At 42.8% G+C, this 20575-nt stretch overlaps 1 protein-coding gene across 2 annotated transcripts in view; it reads left to right on the forward strand.

Moving 5' to 3' along the window:
• Positions 1 to 20575, forward strand: part of DIDO1 (death inducer-obliterator 1) — a 71182-nt gene that overhangs the window by 32010 nt on the left and 18597 nt on the right. For both annotated transcript variants that reach the window (XM_075846737.1, XM_075846738.1), the window contains 4 exons: positions 2879 to 3626; positions 4115 to 4427; positions 4908 to 5192; positions 9607 to 9829. In XM_075846737.1, the coding sequence (XP_075702852.1) occupies positions 2879 to 3626; positions 4115 to 4427; positions 4908 to 5192; positions 9607 to 9829 (1569 nt within the window). The remainder of the gene's footprint in view (positions 1 to 2878; positions 3627 to 4114; positions 4428 to 4907; positions 5193 to 9606; positions 9830 to 20575) is intronic.

Genomic DNA, 20575 nt, shown 5'->3' on the forward strand with positions numbered 1-20575 from the left:
ACACAGCCTTACTGATATAATAGGTTGGTAGGCTTGTCAGTCTGCATTCACAATTCACATAAAGATACATTGATTAATGCATATGGGCCGAATAGTCAAAGCACTAGATCAGTCAGCGAATTCTGCCAAAATATAATGTGTATGGGGGGGCCTCCTGACTTTCCTACAATAACAGAGGTTTGAGGATTGGGCCTGTTGGATTTTGTTCAGCTGTGAGATAAGCCATTGTGTCTGGCAGTGACTTTTCTCGCTCTTTCCATTTAAATGTTACGTTTTTTTTTGTATATTGAGATAGACTTTTATATCTTGTATATAGAACAGCAACAGTGCAAAAAAAAAATGACACACTCCCAGAAGGCTCTTCACCAATCCAGTTAGTAGAGGAAAAGAGAACGGAACCAACGGCTGCATCCATACATACACTATCTATTCCCGCAAAGCCATTGTCTAGTCAGTCAACCCCCGTCAGCCACTCTAGGCTATTCACATCTCGATTAACATATTACGTGGCAGTGAGATTACAGTTTATCCACCTACCCCATAGCTACATTTCTCAGGGTTTACTCTACTCCTGCATTATAATTTGTACATGAGAACAGAAGAATTTACATTCTTGTGACTATTTAATGGGATGTTGGTGGTAATAGCGGTTGGTGTTCACGTAACGGCTATCTTATTTGTATGGCCAGCTTTAGTATCTCTGCACACAGATGTATTACAGCTCTGTGCAGGAGCCATATATGTAGAGCCAAGGACAGGAAACTAGGTAAACCTTTCCCAAAGCCTTTTATGGCGAGCTTTAATACAGGTTTAAAGGACTTTCTAGAAGATATGTTAGTGCAGTTGCACACGACTGAGTTTGGGCCGTATTGCATCGTATACATTTTATGATACTAGGAGTCCCTGCCTCCCCACGGAACTGCTTTTCCCGACTGAACCAATTGAAACGTTACGATTAGGAGTTCCGTGGGGAGGCAGGGACGCCTAGTATCATAAAATGTATAAGATGCCAGGAGTCTCGTTCACCTGTACAGTGGTCTGGCCGGGAAATGCGGCCGACGCTTGGACCTTTTTTCACGGCCCGAACTCTGTTGTATGGAAGAGGTGTTACTCTGCTTCTTGCTAGCTGTGTAGCTTTGCCCTAAATTACCAAACATTTTTTTACTTAATGGTGTACAAAACTAAAATGAACTGGTGTACTGATAGTCCAGTTTGCCTAATAGGAAGCAGATTGGCAGTTGCAAAGTGGTTTTGTTACTGTAGTATTTTACCACAGTGTTCAATATTCATGAAAGAGAACGCTTATTTGAGGTATGACAATGTTGCACGATCCCCCTTTTACACCTATCAATTAAATGTCACTTCTTTTTATGGAGATGAATTTGTGCAGACAGTAATACGTGAACGTCTACTTTATTTTTGAACGCTAGTACAATAATGGTTTTGGGATAACCTGAAAAGGCTCTAATTTTATTTATCTTTTGTAAATATTAAGGGTTGAATCTATAACCAGAATTTTTAATATCGAGCCAGAACTTGTGCATGCAACGCTTGTTTTTCTGTACGTATGCTTTTGACCAGGCTTGCCAGTTTTTTGAATGGGGCAGTTTTTTTTATTTGAAAAAAAATGGATTTAAACATTCATAAAGGTTAGATTTCCTTAAATGTACTTAAAGGGGTATATTATGGCCTATTTTCAAGATAGGCCATCAATATGACATCAGTGAGGGCCGGATCCAGCACCCCTACCTATCAGCTGATTGAAGGGGCTGTGATGCTACAGCGAACGCAGTGTTCTGTTCATTGATTTCCAGGCACACCTCTGTACATTTTGTAGTGGCTGTGCCTGGTTTTGCAGGTCACTGATCGGTTCCACTCAAGTGAATACCAGACACAGCTGCTACAAAAATTGGGACGCTGCGTTCCCATCCCTTTAATCGGCTGATTTGGGATGCCAGTAGTCGAGCCACCCCCCCCCCCCCCCCCCATTGATGAGATATAGAAATCCCAGAAAACCCCTTAAACTTTATTTTAAATAAATAAATAAAAAAAAAATGTAATTTTTTTTTTAGTAACTTTGTTATGCATGTTTGAACTGAATTAGATTTTTTTCTTTTTTACTAAGTAACACTTTTAAACTTGCACAAACAACAAAGAAAAGTCAATGCATATGCCAATCGATACGTAATCCATATTCCTTCACTGGTTTTTATTTTTTTTACGTTTTTTCTTTTACACCCCTGAATGGCAAAGTGAATGGAGCGGTTTCATTCATTTCAATATATGAATAGTATATATTAGTACAATGTTTTTTTTTTTTACTTCTAGCCTGTGCCAAAGTCTACTCTCTAAGGCTTCGTTCACATCTGCGCCAGGGTCCCTTTCTGTTGGAAACCATTGGCATCAGATCTGTCACCTTTTGAAATCAATGGTGATGGAAACGGAAAACTTGGGTTTCAGTTTGTCAGTCTGGGTCCTGTTCCGACGGAACGGGACCCTGGCACAGATGTGACCGAAGCCTGATAACTAGTGATATTTTTCCGGCTTTTCATTTGTGGCCATCACCTTTTTGTTTAGAAGTTCTCTACTGTCTGTAGTAATTGTTATAAAAGGGTCCTATATTATTGCAAAATAGTGTGGAACTGGAATAAGGCACATCCCACGTTCTCATTTTGTTAGGAATTGTGGGGTCGGGCTACAGCAGTACTATTTTACAATGGTGTAGGACCCTTTCAGCAAAAAAGTCACTTACGGAACATTGGCCCCACTTTTATTTAGTAATGGCACATTCTACGCTTTGTGTACTGGGTAAAAACGAAGGGTTTAAACATTGATCTCTTAAAGAGTATTGTTTTTGTTTTACTTTTTATCATAATAGCCTCCTTTTCGGATGATAAGGAACACTTTAGTGAAGATGTGCTGACATCCGTTAAGCCAACAAGCAAGGAGTTTAAGAAAACTTGGGGATTTCGTAAAACGACAATTGCCAAACGTGAGATAGTCAGTGACAACGATATGGAGACTGCGGACTCCTCTCAGACTCCCTCACTACGACGCAGCGGGCGCCAACCTAAGCGCACTGAGAGGGTGGAGGAGTTTCTTACGACGTTCAGAAGAAATAGAGGGAGAAAAAGCAACAATGTGGAAGAATCTAGTGATAGGTCATGTCCAGTAACTGATGCTGAAACTGCATCAGAAGGGAGCGTAGAGGGCACTCCTGAACTAAAGCTTGATTCAAAGGCTAGTGGGGTCTCTCCCAAAACCCATGTTAAGAAAGAAGAGGATGACAGTTCAGATAGTGATGGAATGACTCTGAAAGAGATTCAGAACAAACTTAGAAGCCGGCGCAGCGACAACTCTGCCGGTGAAACGGTTAATGTGCATGCGATGAACACTGGAAATGCAATCGCTTCAGAGTCCACTGTCCGCACTAGGAGTGCAAATCGTGCAGCTCTACTTCAGCAGCAAGCCCAGATCACTACTATAAAGCAGGAACCCCTTAGCCCAGAACGCATACAAGACCGGAAACTGGAAAAAATTGTTGTCTCGCCGAAGAACAGACCTGAATCTGAGATCTATGACCCAAATGCACTATACTGTATATGTCGTCAACCTCACAGTAACAGGTATGATTTACCTCAAAAGCATTTTGTTCGTATGCAATTCGTCTCTACATTAGGCTCTATCGATAAATACTACAACCAAAATACAACTGCAATAAGACCAATTAAAATGAGCGCGTCAGTAGTCGTGTCCGAAGTACACCTTCAAAATAGCTTTATCAACTTCACAATGTACAGGGGGGGGGGGGTTGGTGGGTGCTTGCAGACTACTTCATCCTGGAAAAATGATTGCAGGCATCGATTGTAGCCAGAAAAGTATTATGCCATAGAGACTAGATAGAAATTGAATTGCATGCCTACTGAAAAGAGTTTGAATATTTGTCAACGCCAAAAGCTTGTCAATTTAATTCCAGTAAATCATTTTAATTTGTGCTTTCAGAGAGATTGTTACCGTAGCCTTGTCTTCAGAATAATAGAATTTCCTATGTTCCTTCTTTTTAAAAAAAATAAATAAATATATATATATTTTTTATTTATTGCCTTTGGGACAGATTCATGATTTGCTGTGATAGATGTGAAGAGTGGTTTCACGGAGATTGTGTTGGAATCTCGGAAGGCCGTGGACAACTTCTGGAGAAGGATGGTGAGGATTATATTTGCCCCAACTGCACCATTTTGCAGGAGCATGAAGAAAGTGGAACAGATGGCGAGCACAAGGAGCCAGTTACTGTACCAGTTTCTTGCGCTTCTGACGTTACCAGTGTAGGGGTCGTGGAACACTCTGCACCCAATCAAGGCATCAAAGGCAGAATCGAGAAAGCTGCACACCCCAGCGGGAAAAAGAAACTCAAGATTTTCCATCCTGTAAGTATCCTTTGAAACCTTGTTCAGAACTATCTCTAGACATAAAGTAATGTCTCTGTGCTGTGTTCTTACACTATATTTTCATAAATGTGACTCCAACACCCCATGTAGACAGACATTTTATATATACTTATTTTGCTCGTTTGAACTGCAACATTTTATTTATCAACTAGATATCATAGTTAAATATCAGTCCATCTCCCCTCTATTTTAGAAATAAATAAAGAGAATACTTGTCACTGACTTACCTGTGCTGCAGTACAAAGTACATCACTGACGCTTTCCTACAACTATAGAGTGAAGGGTGTGTAATAATTTACTGTAGTAACAAGATGTTCTGCTTTGTGCATGTGATGCCATTAGCTTATATTTTAAATTATTTCTTCGGTCAGCTGATTGCAAGTCTCATTCAGTAACTGGAAAGGGAGGGCTTTGCTCCGTGAAATTAAATTGACTGATGAACCTTAAATCTTTTTGCAGATAATGGTTCCAGAGTCCATAGCGCAACCTCAAGTGGTGTCTGAGACCGCTCGGGTTTCCCATCCGGTTACTACGTGTACGGAGTTGACTGACTCTCCTGATGTAGCCAAGTGCATTGGACCTGGCTGTGTCAACAATGCCCTGCCAGACTCTGTGTATTGCAGTCATGATTGCATACTCAAGCATGCTGCTGCCACAATGAAATCCCTTAACGCAGGCAAAGAAAGCAAGCCCAAGGAGAAGGTCAAGGTAAAATCTGAGAAGAAGCTGCCACCCAAGACCCAGGTAAGACAGACCTCTTTGTAATTATACTATATGTAAATTCCTTGTTTGCTCTGGTGACAATTCTATTTTTCATTAGGCCAGTTTTAGACTGCTGTAATATGGCTGCATTGTACTTTTGTTCCCACCGAAATACCCAGACCTGCGTAGTATGGAGCTAAGGTGTAGTGGCCACAAGGCAGATGCTAAAGAGCAGACATGTGAAGCCAGTCAAATACAAAGTAACTAGACAAGATTGATATGGGAAATTACAAAGCATTTGCAGGTTACAAGCCAAATCTTAAGTCCATTTTATCCAAATATTGTTGATTTTTCTGTAGGGATTGCATTTGATGATTTTTTATATATATATCTCACATAACTGGCGCTGTCAATATTTGAAAAATTAACTTTTAGGTCACAATCTATACAGTATTGTCCCTAAATTTCAGGTTACCCTGCATTCCTAGGATGGGGCAGCACCAATAATCTATAAAGCTCAGTAGAAACCACTGCCTCAGAGTTAAAATAAATGTGATGTTATGTGGTGCTTTATGTCACTGATCTGATGGTTTCCATGCTGTTGTGTAGTAGATTTCCATCAAGAGTAAACTATCTATTCCCATTTGTGGCTGCCGTAGTGGACTGAAGTTGAAATTATATTCCACAAGTTTTACAGGGTTTAAATGTCATATACCTATCCGCTCTAAATACTTAAATAATTAATCTTCATGTATTCATTCTTGATGTTTACTAAATCATATCAATGATAGAAAAGGAGTATAGACTATTGAAAGTGTCCAGAATAAGTGTTGGGAATGTTAAGAAACTGTACCTTCATAATTTTATATTTATTAGACCTCAAAATACTTCAGACTTTGGGGGGTCAGTACCACCACTGCAGGAGCCAACGTCCTTCTTTTGGTGGCTACCAATAAGAACTACAAAAGAAGTTAACTTTTCAGTTACGGGCCCGTAGCAAATTTTTAGGCACATTGGCCACCTGGTTCCTAGAATTTGTCCAGCCCTGTGCTTCCGACACTTGATAATCCAATGCAAAGACTTTAAGCCTTAATTCACTGTAGTGGTACACCCTTATCTTACTAGCATACGTTAGAATGTCTCCATATTGGATGATGGTGGCTTTTTGCCGACTTATAAACCGGTTATACTTATGAACTTTTAAATGTATTATTTTTGAGGTATACGATAGTAATGCAACACCGATATTGCAAAACTTGTCAGCTTTATTACAGTGTCTGTACAGAAATCCTAGTAAGGCTTCATTTACATCTGCGTCGGAACGCCGTTCATGGGTTACGTCGGAGCTTTCCGTCCGGGGAACACATGAATGGAATCCAAACAGAAACAATAGGTTTTCTGTTTGCATCACTATTGATTTCAATGGAGACGGAACCGCTGCAAATGGTTTCCGTTTGTCACCGTTGTGCAAGGGTTCCGTTGTTAGAATGAATAGCGCAGTCAACTTTGGTATTGATTCCGTCAAAACGGACCCCTTACACAACGGTGACAAAGGGAAATAATTTGCATCGGGTCCGTCACCATTGGAATCAATGGTGATGCAAACGGAAACCTATGGTTTCTGTTTGTTTCAGTCGCGATTCCGTTCATGGGTTCCCCTGAAGGAAAGCTCCGACGGAAACCATGAGCGGAGTTCCGACGCAGATGTGAACTAAGCCTAAGCATGCTGCAGACTAATTTGTTGCTATAGTTTCTATGCTGTAATTTCTAAATATTTTACATTGAAATACTGACATTAATCTGGGTTTTATCTTCTGTACTTGTATTTATTTTCAGTGTTATTCCATCCATTAACGTTTATAATTTATTGAATAGGTGATAGATGTTAGATTAGCGCCTATGGGAAAACCCTCAATATGTGACTCGTTGGGGTTCGTAGTCGCCTCCGTAATTGAGAAACGCTGTGCTAGAGCACATACCATACTACTTTTTCTTACATGAATTTCTCAAATTTTTCAGGCTTAGCATAAAAGTAGCTATAATCTATGAAATATTGTGGCTTTCAATAGATCTTACTCATGAGCCACAAATTGTGCATTTTCTGATAAAAAAAAATATCATGTAGTGACCTATATAGGAAATGGAAGTAACATGGGAAGAATTGTTTTTCGATTTCCCTCTATTTAAGTCCATTCCCCTTTTTATGACATAAACAGATGTAACACTAAGGCGGAATTCACACAACAGGATTTCCCGGCCGGGTGACGGCCGTTCATAAATTGGCCGTCACCCGGCTGCATTAGGGACAATAGACCCCTAATGGGGCTATTCACATGACCGATTTTTTGACGGGCCGGGAAAACCGGCCGTCAAAAAATGGGACATGCCCTATTTTCGGCCGGGTGCCCGGCTCCCATAGAAGTCTATGGGGCCGGGTAATACACGGCCATCATCGGAATGTGTCCCGAGTGATGGCCGGGTCTACCGTCGCGCGCGCACTCTCCTCCTCACAGCGCAGAGTGCATGTGAAGGAGGAGTGTATCCCATTCAGAAGAAGCGCTGTATGCAGGGGTACTGTGTGGCAGGGCTGGGGTGTACAGCAGGTGGAAGGGGGCGCTGTCATGGCTCCCTTCCCAAATCTCCCTGGCCCGGCGAATCAGCCTCCTTTCCGCCCTGGCGCTTCTTCAGGCGTCGCTACAGCAGCCATAGCGGCTGCTAGCGGCGACATCTACCATGGCCGATGGCGCCGCTAGCAGCTGCAGCGGCTGCTACTGCTGTAGCGAGGTCCCTGCTCTATGTGCTATCCCCACTTTAGCTCCCTGAAGGAGCGGAATCCCCGTGTGTTCGGGGATTCCGCTCCTGGACAGAGCGCTTGATGTCTCTGTCCATATATGGACAGTGACATCAGGGGAAACTCGTGAAGTGGAATCACCGGCCACATGGAGATTCCACTTCAGGAGTTGCCCCTGATGTCCCTATCAATTGACAAATTAAATTCATCCGATTAAAAAATGGTCAGGGATAAAAACGGATGCAAATCGGCCGGTAAAAACGGCAACCGACCCGGAACGCATGCAAACCGGCCAAAAACTGCAGATTTTCCCGGCCGACACTCGGACCCTGTCGTGTGAATGAGGCTTAAGGCCTCATTCCCACAACAGGGTTTCCCCGCCGGGTGCCGACCGCATTAGGAATAATGGGGCTATTCACACGACCGATTTTTTGACGGCCTGGAAAACCGGCCGTCAAAAAATAGGACATGCTCTATCTTCGGCCGGGTACCCGGCCGCCCGGCTCCCATAGAAGTCTATGGGGCCGGGAAATACACGGCCATCACCGGGATGTGTCCCGAGTGATCGGGTTTTCCGGCGCTTGCGCTCTATCTCCTCCTCCTCACAGCGCAGAGTGCATGTGAGGAGGAGGAGTTGATGCCATTCTGACAAATGGCTGTGCGCTGTACACTGTGTGGCAGGGCCGGGGTGTACAGCAGGTGGAAGGGAGCGCTGCGCTTGCTCCCTTCCCCTGCTTGTTTTAAAAGCGCCCTGGCCCAGCGACACCTTCGATGGCGCCGCTAACAGCTGCTGCGGCTACTACTACTGTAGCGGCGCCACTATAGCAGAGCGGGGAGGTATCTCCCCGCTCTGCTATGTGCTAGCCGCACTTTAGCTCCTTGAAAGAGCGGAATCCCCGTGTTTTCGGGGATTCCGCTCCTGGACAGAGCGCTTGATGTCTCTGTCCATATCTGGGCAGTGACATCAGGGGAAACTCCTGAAGCGGAATCTCCGAACACATGGGGATTCCCCTTCAGGAGTTGCCGCTGATGTCACTGTCCAGATCTGCCCGGCCCGGCACGGATGCAAAACTTTATGCAAACCGGCCGGGCAGAATGGCCGATTTTACCGGCCGGCACTCGGGCTCGGGCGCGACCCGGTCGTGTGAATCCCGCCTTTGGCCTTATTCACGTGACGGCATTTTGTTCTCTATTTGTAAGCCAGAACCGGTTTCACTTGTTGTTTTGGCCTCCCGAGTACTAACCAAAATACTGCTTACGTCAAAGTGGCCTAAATGACATTTACGCCTTGAGTGTGCCCTGATACATCTGAAACATCAAGGAAAAAAAAACAACTTTATATGTTATAATGTGAACAGTTTTTAAAAGTGGTGGTCCCAGGTTAGGAACTCTAACATTCAGCAGAATGTGAATAGGGTTGAGCTGCAGTACCCGGCAAAGCCATATGTGTAGAGGAGCCAAAGTGCTCTGAGCCCTGTTGCTCCTTCATTTTGCTTTATTCCTATAATTAGGCAATCGGTTATTATCTTGGTAAACACCCTTTAAAGTTGCACGTCGCTGATTGCATCACATCCCTCCCCCCAAATAATACATCACTGGTATAAAAAAATTGAGGCAAAATTTTGGTATGTTCCACCCTTTAATATGTTTTTGCTTATTGGACAGACTTCTTCAAAACCTCCAATTGTTCAGAAATCTACATCCCCTGAGAAGACAGACGCTCTAATGAAGAAAGTCTTCGTGGTGATACCAAGAATGGAAGCAGATGCCAGCAGCGAGCTGAAAATGGAAAGTGGCAGCAGCGCGCCTTCCTGGGAGAGTGACCATAATTACATTTCAGTAAAGCCAGAAAAGACTGCTGCCATTTCATCTACACTATTTTACAAATGTATGTATCACATAGGAATTCTCCTCTAGCACACCACCAACATCTTGACCACATATGCATCTTTGTTAAACATGGTTCGTTATCTACACAACCTAATACTTATTAACCGAATACAATTTTCTCCATACTATTTTTATATAAACTTTCGTTGATTACAGGTAGCTACATATAGGGATATCTAGGTAATAGATAAGAGGTAAGTATTGCACAGGTGTAGGCGAAGTGTAAGGAATATTTGACACGCTGCAAAATAGTTGTTAATTTTTAGTACAGAATTCGCACTGAAAATCTGCAACAATTTGCTGTTAAAAACATGTAAATGCAGTTTTAAAAACTCCTTCCTCATGTAACAGTAAGAATCCACAGCATGTCGCGGATTTGGAGTGGGTTTTAACAGGTGTGGACTCTGGATACCTTCTAAACTAGCTTGGGTAACTTGCTTTCTAGCTGTTGCAGGAATGAGAAGCATTGAGCAAAGGGTTAACCGACCTGTTCGAGGTATCTGTTTCCCCCTATTCCTTAGGAAATCCACTATTTCTACGGAGAATTAAGTGTAGCAAGAACTCCATTTCTGTTCTATTTTTACCGGGCAGTGTAAGCTTAACATTGGAGTTGTCTTACAAATGAAAACGTTTGATTTTTCACCTCAATTACCATAAAGTAAAAAATTACATATTTTAAAAGTATTCTAGCAACAGAACCAACTAATGGCCACTGTGGTCAGTCATGACGTGCAACTGACTTTTAGAAGACCAGTGAACCGTTTTGTTTACCTGCCCTATTTTCTTAGAGAAAGTTCAGTTTACTCTTGAGGTCTGACTGCTTTGCACCCTAGGTTAGCCAATTGCTTTGCAAAGCTCGTTGTTTTTATTTATTCTATAAAATGTTTGTTCAATGCATCCTAATGCAAGCCAAACGAAGATCTCCCGTTATCCGCATGGACAACAGTACAGGTAAGTGATCAAGGACCTATGGGTATTGTCGATTTTTTTTATTTTATTTTTTTTTGGAGAGAAAAAAAATTAAAACCATTTTATTGCACCTTCATGTGAAATCTTATTTGTACGCACACTGTTCTCAACCATAATTAGGAGGAAGTATTGAATTGTTACAGGCACAACATCAGCTGAATTGTATCTTTAGAGTCGTTATCTTTTGGCATTCTTGGCAATGCTTTGATAGTGGTGGGCATAAAATATACCTGGGAGAGTATAGAGTACAATCTACACTGATTTAAAGAGGACATGTTACCATTCTGTTTTTGTTTTTTTGTTTTTTTGCAGAGACAGCAGGAATTCTGTTTGCATTTTTATATACTGTAAATTAAGGGATATGCCTTTTGTATTCGTCCCTAGCTGTGCAGAGGGTGCTAATTTAGCATCTCACTCTAGAGACACAGCCGCAGTCCTTCTCTCCACAAACAATCCTCAATTGGCTTTAAAGGGGTTATTTAAAATTGGCAGCAGGGGGTGGTGTAAAATAAACGAACTGTCACCCCCTGAATTTCCCTTTGCTTCTGCCTGATGCCATGGCTTAGGTCCCAGAAGCTCCTGCAGCAGTCACAAGCTGTTCACTGGTCATGTGCCGCTGAGGCCAGTGATTGGCTGTAAACACACGTGACTGATGAACAATCCATGTCCTAAAGCGGGGAACACTTGAAGGGGTGAGCTTATTATTTTAGACCAACCCCTCCCCTGCTGTTTTTTTTTTTTTTTTTTTTTTTTTTTATAAAGGTCCCAGGTAACCCCTTTTTAATAGGAGATTATTGCTCTCGTGTATTGTTTCCTGGTCTATGCTGACTTGGGAGTTTACTAGAGAAGAATCTGAGGAGGACACATGCTTTTTCTTTAGGCTGGGTTCACACGACCTATTTTCAGGCGTAAACGAGGCGTATTATGCCTCGTTTTACGCCTGAAAATAGGGCTACAATACGTCGGCAAACATCTGCCCATTCATTTGAATGGGTTTGCCGACGTATTGTGCAGACGACCTGTAATTTACGCGTCGTCGTTTGACAGTTGTCAAACGACGACGCGTAAATGGACTTCCTCGGCAGACCTACCCTTAAAGACCTCCCAATGTTAATGCATTCAAAATTACAGCAGCTACTGAATATACCGATCTTTAAGGAGGCTCTGTCACCGGATTATAAGTGTCCTATCTCCTACATAGTCTGATCGGTGCTGTAATGTAGATAACAGTGGTTTTTTAGTTTTAGAAAGGATCGTTTTTGAGCAAGTTATGAGCAATTTTAGATTTATGCTAATTAGTTAATAGACAACTGGGCGGGTTTTTTTTTGTTTTTTTTTACCAACTGAGCGTTGTAAAGAGAAGTGTATGACGCAGACCAATCATACACTTCTCTTCATTCATTTTTACCTGTACTCGCAGCACAGCGTGATCTCGTGAGATCACGCTGTGCTGTCACATGCTCCCACATTAACTTTACCGAAGTGTCTTGAGAGTGAATAGACATCCCCTCCAGGCAGGATGCGATGTCTATTCACACTCCCGACACTTCGGTAAAGTTTCTGTGGGACTTACTCACACAGCACAACGTAATCTCGCGAGATCACTCTCAAGACACTGGTAAAATGAATGCTGGAGTATGTGACAGCACAGTGTGATCTACCGAGATCACGCTGTGCTGCGAGTACAGCTAAAAATTAATGAAGAGAAGAGCACGACGCTGATTGGTCAGCGTCATACACTTCTCTTTACAACGCCCACTTGGTAAAAAGGTAAACGCCCAATTGTCTATTAAGAAAGTAATTAGCATAAATCTAAAATTGTTCATAACTTGCTCAAAAATGATCATTTTTCAAAATAAAAACCACTGCTGTTCTCTACATTACAGCGCCGATCAGATTATGTAGGAGACAGGGCACTTATAATCTGGTGACAGAGCCTCTTTAAAGAATGAAAAATAAATTGATTAAAACAAACTGGAAGGTGGCTGGTTCTCTTTAAACTTTTCATTTAAAAAAAAAAAAAGTAGTTCTGACCTCTGGTTTGATAGTAAGAGGTTTGTGATTTGAGATTACCATGACATGGTTTGTTCAAACTGTACTGCTGTGTAGATTAGTACAAAGACAAATGTGGTGTTGCTGGATAAAATAATTTCTATATTCAAATGACAATCTGATTACGATTTGCAACGTTAGTTATGCGTGGCACATATAAATGTCTTGTTGGTTTTTATATATTTACATGAAGGTGTAGTAATATAGTTATTTTTTATTCGTTGTATGTACAAGCATTTGCCACTGCAGTGGTATTAGAACGATCAGGCAGCAAACTTTTCCATGTCTGTTTTTGTGCAATTGAGAACATTGGTTTTACCGAACACCTGTAGGATCCCGGTTTTTGGACAAGCGTATCTGCTGCACAGACCTAATCAATTTTTGGCTTTCGTGGCCAGTGGAAGCCCCATATCTTCACTTATGGAGATGCCGGTCAATGTGAGGCCTTAGCTACGGTGATGTTACACAAATTTTTTACTTGCGCTGGGTGACCAGGTTAAGAGTATGCTCATTGCTCTTGTCATGACCTCCACTGGTTCCAGACCAAGCAGGAAAATCTGGAGGATTATGGGGTCTACCCCAGCAGTATATTGAAGCTATATCCTGATCTCTGTGGATAAGTCAGAAGACCTTGAAAGGTAAAGGTTTGGTACACTTTAGTCTCTACTATCCTAGAGCGTTGGCAAGCAGCTTTCTATCTACGCTCGTCAACAAATCAATATACTAAACCGTCTGAGCTTGTAATTTAAATTGCAAATGTGTACTGAGCCAACATTACCCTCCCATCTTCATTCTCTTTTGGAAGATGATGAAAAGGTGGTTTTTCCAGAATGTTTTTCTTAAAATCGCATACAAACTTTTTTTTTTTACAGAGCTTTGTATATGATTACGTCTTGAGGTTTGTAGTTACAGGCGTGGCAAGATCCCTAGCGCCAACATATGTCATGTGATGACATTGCTGCATGTGATTCCTAGAGAATGCATAATATAGAAGCCAATATTTAATGCATAATAAAGTGCTATGGAGACATCCCACACATCTGGACTACTGATACCTTGCTATCTCCTGTCCTAAACCATAGAAACGCGTTTCCACAGTATAGAAGCATAAGCTGGCCATAGACGCTAAGATTTTTAGTGGGAGTTTCCAGTGAGTTAAACACCGCTGACCTAACGTGTAGGAGGACAAGCTGATCTCTTCCACAGAAATAACAGGGTCTGCTAAATGTACATGTTAATGGGGCAATGGGGAAGATGGCTGAAAGGCAAGCCTTAAAGGGGTTATCCGGGCACCAAACATTGCATTGCAATAATATATTTATGTGAAACGAAGTAACTTACTATTGCACTTTAATTTATAATTCTGTACTAAATGGTTCGGTTCAAACCTCATGAATTATTCAGGAAGTGCTGGAGCTTTTCTAATAATGGTGACGCTGCGACACGGTCAATTCAGGGGTTTCCCAACGCTGGAGCCCCCGTGGGCAGAAGTCCTGGAATCCCCGAGCAAAGCATTAGCTTATTCTCTGCTCTATGACTCCAGTACTATGCTGACATCCTTGTCCATATATGGACAGTGACCATGACCTGGGCAGAAGTTGCTCTGCTCGGGGGGCTCCAGCGATGGGGAAACCCCTGAATTGACCAAATATGGACATTGGTAGCAGTACTGGAGTCCCAGGCACAGCGCTAACTGATGCTCTGCTTGGGACTCCAGCAATAGGCAATGTGACAGCCCCTTGCGGTCATTCTCACGAACAACACATGAAGCAAGAGGTCAGTCACGTGTGACCGTGTCGGAGCGTCACCATTATTAGAAAAGCTCCAGCACTTCCTGAATAATTCATGAGGTTTGAACTGCACCATTTAGTACAGAATTGTAAATTAAAGTGCAATAGTAAGTTACTTCGTTTCACATAAATATATTATTGCAATGCAATTTTTGGTCCCCGGATTACTCCTTTAATCCAACTGTTAGGCTGGGTTCACACGTCATGGTCAAAAAGCATTTTGTGTTTTTGCCTCAACTTGCAGAAAAATATTGCCCTGACATGTAAACCCAGCCCTATGACTGACCAGCTTTTGGCATTATTTTTCCCCTTCCCATGTGTTTGTCTTGGTTAACTTGCAAGTACTCTAAAGCGGTAATGCATAAGGTAAAGGTTATTTTTTCCCATGGATAACATCACCTAACTACAGGATAAGTGATAAATGTTAGATTGGTGGAGGTGAGACCACCACTACTCGCTAGAACTGGGTACACCTGGGCCAGCTCACTGTAAACACCAAAGTGAGTTTGCTGGACTACTTCTGTATCTTCCATAGAGTAATGTCGGCACACCTGCTCGGCCAATGCTCCTCACCATGGTCACCCTGATGATGCAGGAAGAGGGACCTCAACTCTAGCAATTGGTGCAAGTCCTAAGTAGTTGGACCTCTGTTGCTCTAACATTTTATCACCTAACCTGGGAGTAGTTTTCACATGACTGATCTAACCATCACTTGTCGTTTAATGTTAGTCACAGGCGGGTGCAAGTACTGCCCACTGTACCCACAAAATCAGCGGCAAGAGGGCGGATGTAGTACAGACCTAATCTCCCACCCCAGCTTCCTTGATCTGAACACTACAATCCTGGCGGTTTAACGCTTTAGGTGCTCGAGTTGACCGCGACATCTTAGGTGTTTGACAGATTGCGCGGTGCTAATGGGTTACCATGTCCCCAGGTCTGCTCTCTGTATCGGTCTATTAAGCCAGAGGCATGACCTAATAAGTTGTCTCTCAATGATACACGGACAGGCAATAATGCTGTGGAATACAAAGTACTATAGAAACAATCAAAGGATCACCGCTTCAAGTCCCCTAGTGGGATAAAAAAAAAGTACAATTACGTCTTCCCCCTAAAAAAATAAACCCTGTTTTTTTTTTTTAATAAAAAATTTTCTTTTTAAACTGTTAACCATAGAAATATATGTACGGTAATCGGAATTGCCTTAATTGTAACGACCTGTAAACTAGCTTAGATAACTTATTAATATTATAAAAAGGAGTCAATAAATGGTACAAATAAAAACTACAACTCCTCCAAAATAGACACACAAGGCCTAGTTCACGGAATTCTTTGCAGGCCGGAAAAAAATCTGGCTCAAAATTCCTGAAGGAATTGACCTGACTGCGCTTTTTTTTGCCACGTTTTTCACCCGTGGCTCAGGAGGAGCGTGGGTGAAAAATGTGGCAAAATATGCTTGGAAACCAGCACTGCAGGTTTGTTTTTTTGCCTCATTGATTTCAATGGGAGGTCAGAGGCGGAACGTGGCAAGAAAGGATATGCCGTTTTGTTTTTGTTTTTTTCCCCCGCGAGCAACTTAAAGCCACCCGTGGAAAAAAAACGCCTCTGCCTCCCGTTGAAATCAATGGGGGGGATTTTGGTTCTGATTCAGACGCGGTTTCCGCAGCACAATCGGCGCCAAAATACTGTGATATGGGCCTAAGAGTTCTGGCTCTAGGAATTCAGCGTCACATAGTTTGACTTTTTTTTACATATGTTTTTATTGTGCAAAAGTACTAAAAGTGAACATATTTGGTATCGCCACATCAATACAAACCCGTAAAATAAAGTTAACCAGTTGAAGGGGGGACTGTGGATTTTGTGTTTTTTGTTTTTTTATTCCGGCCGATAAAATGAATAAAAGCTAATCTTTTAAAGGGTAACGAAACGTTCAACAAGCTTCTGGCGTGTCATAGAGCACTGAGACCCCCCACCAATCGCTCAAACAAAGCGGCCGAAGTGCTCGTGTGAGCGCTCAGTCGCTTTGTTTCTGTGCTGCTTTTTTACCGGAAAGCCGATGTAGCGCAGTAGGGGCTCAGACTTTTAATTGATTCCCTACGTCCCTACTTTGGTCTCTGGAAAAAGCCAAACAGAAACTGAGCGATCACACAAGCACTTCTGCTACTTTGTTTTAGCGATTGGAGGGGGGGGGGGGGTCTCTGTGCTCGGACCCCACCAATCAAAGCTTCTGACATGTCACAAGTTTGTTGCACGTTTAGTTGCCCTTTCATTTTATATGTACCGCAGAGTAGAGCCATTAAAGAAGTCCTGCAGGAGAACACATGCAGCTACACTGATGATAAAATAACATTGACTCTTGAATGTGAGGATGAAAAAACTGGAGAAAAAATAATTTGGCCAGCTAGGCCCAAATCGGCCTGGACTGATCAAACAATAAAATTTAACTTTTTTGGTTCCCCAATATTAAAATGTGTGGTGCCAGTATTGTAGCCAAATCTTCCTTGCCAATACAACCCAACCCTCACCGAAGATCCAGCACAAATCGGTATGATTTGGCCAGTAACTGTAATGGCCCCTTAGCTGCTGAGCCTACCAGTCGGTAGATCTAAGGTACTTGTGTGCTCTTTCAGTATCTTGCATCCTCTTTCTGGAGAGACGTGTGAAGATCATAATGCAAGTATATAGCCAATCACCTCTCCCCACAGCGCTGCAGCCCCTGAGTTATATGGTGGGAGAATCCGCGGCCGAACCCTTATGGATGAGAACTTATGATATGTCTTTGACCTGTCAGAAGTTTTCTATAACTGAAGGTACACTTTAGCTTTATATTGTTTTCTGGAAACTTTGTTGGAATCCAGGATTTTTCCTGTTCCTATAATCCTAAAATGTTTCATTTTTGTGCTGACTTCCTGTTTCCTGAGCATTACTGAACATGCCCTCAGAAGCCACTGCCGGCCCTCGAGCTGCGGCAATTCTAGTTTAGTTAACAGACTGTCACTGGTTTTGTTAGGTGATGCCATTTATCATGCCATCGTAGTATGTAGTTGCTAAAAACCCCTATATTATCTTTTGCTTCCTTAGGCCTCATGCACACGACCGTAGCCATGTGCAGGGCCATGAATTTCGGGTCTGACGGCAGCGGACTGTCAGTCGCGGGCCGTACACATGGCCGCGGCCATTATTTTCAGGCTAAGGAGGCGCTCTCTGGGGGGCAGCTTGCCTATAATGTGCTCCACTAGTGTAACACGGCTGGTACACACTACACAATAAAGAGCTGTGATGCTAGGTCTATTTATACCAGTATGACAAGAAGTTGCGACAAGCTTCAGGTCGTCATCGTCCTCTTTTGCACACTTTGGTGGACAAGTTAGAGGGGTGTATGCGATGCTGATCTTGCTGCAGGTTTTAAATGATATCCACAGTAAGTCTACAATTTAACCTTTGCAGGGAAAAATGTTCATCGAAGGAGATCCCTCCAGAAAACCTTGTCACAATAAAGCTGATAACCTGAATGTCAGCTGTGGAGAAGATTGTGGCCCTGCTGGGAATAGCGGCTGCCAGTGCCATCGTAACCTCTGATCACGTTAATTATTTCATTTGCTGCTAAGCAGGATTAAGTGGCATTAGTTCTGGGAGGTCTGTGTCATGGATTGCAGTTCCTATGGATTAATGTCACCCCCCCCCCCCCCCCATTGGAAATCAAACCCATTAGAACCGTTGTCTTAGTAGTTAATGTTGGACTGGGTCAGTATATAAACCTGCACATAACGTGGGGTTTATACAACCAGCCCCTATCGGCTCTGGCTACACCTTTAACATGCACAGGAGGTTCCGCACATGGCTGCCATACTGTGTTAATGGGAAAGAGGAGGGAGATAAGTGGCTACCAGTCACTGCTTATCTATGGGTGACCTGGATCATTGAAAACCTTCAGTGTTTTTTTAATATTGGTTTCTTCCAATGTTGGGGAACTTAGGCTGTCCCTGTAGGTATTTCCATGGGATCTGAACAGTCGAGTGCTGTCCTAGATATTGCAAGTTTTTATATGCCCTCTATACTGCTTGGTCATCTGCGACTTTTTACTTATAATGGGGCTAAATACTGAGACGGTACTCGAACTACATACAGGTTTCCTTGGAACATAATATTACGTATTTTTTTCTGGAGATCCAGCCAAACATTGTCACATCAAATGGACAGAAGTCTCAATATGTAATCGGTGAGAGGTTTTAGCACAAACTCCTCCAACACTGGAAATATCGATTTCTTGTGTAACTGCACTTTGTCATAGGGAGTGAACTTCCCGGATGATATGATCCGGCCACTTTTATTCGTCGGCATGTGAACATCCCTAAGATGGATTTTCCCTCTTTAAACATGTTCATGTCAGAGATGTTGAGAAATCGAAAATGCCCGACCGCCAAAGGGGGGGGGGTACAAACGTCTAGTTCTGACAAATCGGTCCTCCCGGCGGGTTCAAAATGCGTGGGAAAATAGTTTATTCATGGCAAGCAGTTTTTTTTAAATACACTAAAGGGGGTTATGCACAGGACTATTATCGAGCAGACGAGAGTTCATATAACGCTCGTTGCCGATAATTGCCCTGTGAGAACGATCAGCAGATGAACGAGCAAACGGTTGATCATCTGGTTGTGTCGCACATCTCTAAACGGAGCATGCTGCCAAAGTGATGTATGGGGATGAGTGATCGGAGTAATGATCGCTCGTCCCCATACATAGCTGCGTGTGACAGGAGCAAACGAGCGCCGGTCAACGATGTCTTGTTGATTGGCGCTCGCGGCACCGGCCGCTTATCAGCCCGTGTAAAAGGGCCTTTAGAGTTTGTTCCCACACAGGATACGCTGCAGATTTTCTGCAACAGTAAATCTGCAGTGAAATCTCAAAAAACGCTGGTAAATCTGTCACCGAAATCCGCAGCAAATAGTGTGTGTTTGCTGCGTGTATCGCTATTCCCGTTTTGGATTTAGTGTTTCACATTGATTATAGAAAAGAATGTGCACTGGCGGGTTTTACTGCGTTTTCACGTTGTATAGCATTTATGCAGTGTAAACGAAACTCTTCTGTTGCAGAATTTATGCTTCCCATGAAATCTGGGTTAAACGTGCAGCGTCTGCACAGAACCCGCAGCATAAATTGACATGCTGCAAAATTGAAAGTCTCACCACAGAACACTTTTTTGCATGACTTTTCAGTGTTCGCAAATCTCAGCCACACGCTGCCGAAAAAATAAGTTATTTACTTTGCTGCTGCTGTAAATGCTGCGGAAATTGGTCAGTGTTTACGCTACGTGTGAACCCAGCCTTACTTTATAGTTTAGTGTCGGGTAGGGGGAAGTTTAGGAGGCACTGGGAACTGGTACCAAATGCATTTTCAGCTTAAAGGGTAAACAAAACATCTGACATGACAAAAATTTAATCGGTGAGGGTCTGAGCACTGATACCCCCACCGATTCCTGAAATGAAGCTGCAGTTGCGCTCGAGTGAGTGCTGTGCCGCTTACTTTTTTTTATCCGCTTTCATCGGAATGTCGTACGTGTTCAATAGAAATTCTAAGTCCGTACACCGCTCGCTCTGCTTTCTGAGCAAAACTGATCCTAAACGAAGCGGCACAGCGCTCGGCCAAGTCCTTCTGCCACTTCGTTTTAATGATCGGTGGGGGTCTCGGTGCTCGAAACCCGCCCTCCCCCACTGATCAAGACATCTGACATGTCACTAATATGCCACTAGTTTAGTTGCCAGTCAAATTAAGCAAGTCTTGAAAGAAACCTTTTAGTTTCAAATTCATATCTTCATATAGTTCAAAGCTATGGGGCATTAGCTGTAATCTACGTCTCCATGAGGGGGAGGGTTCTTTGGGAGATGAAGTGTCTCCATGTGGCCCCTGTATGTTCTGTCCTGTTCAAGAAGTTAGTCGTA

This window comes from Rhinoderma darwinii, chromosome 13, assembly GCF_050947455.1.
Source record: "Rhinoderma darwinii isolate aRhiDar2 chromosome 13, aRhiDar2.hap1, whole genome shotgun sequence".
Taxonomy (NCBI): domain Eukaryota; kingdom Metazoa; phylum Chordata; class Amphibia; order Anura; family Rhinodermatidae; genus Rhinoderma; species Rhinoderma darwinii.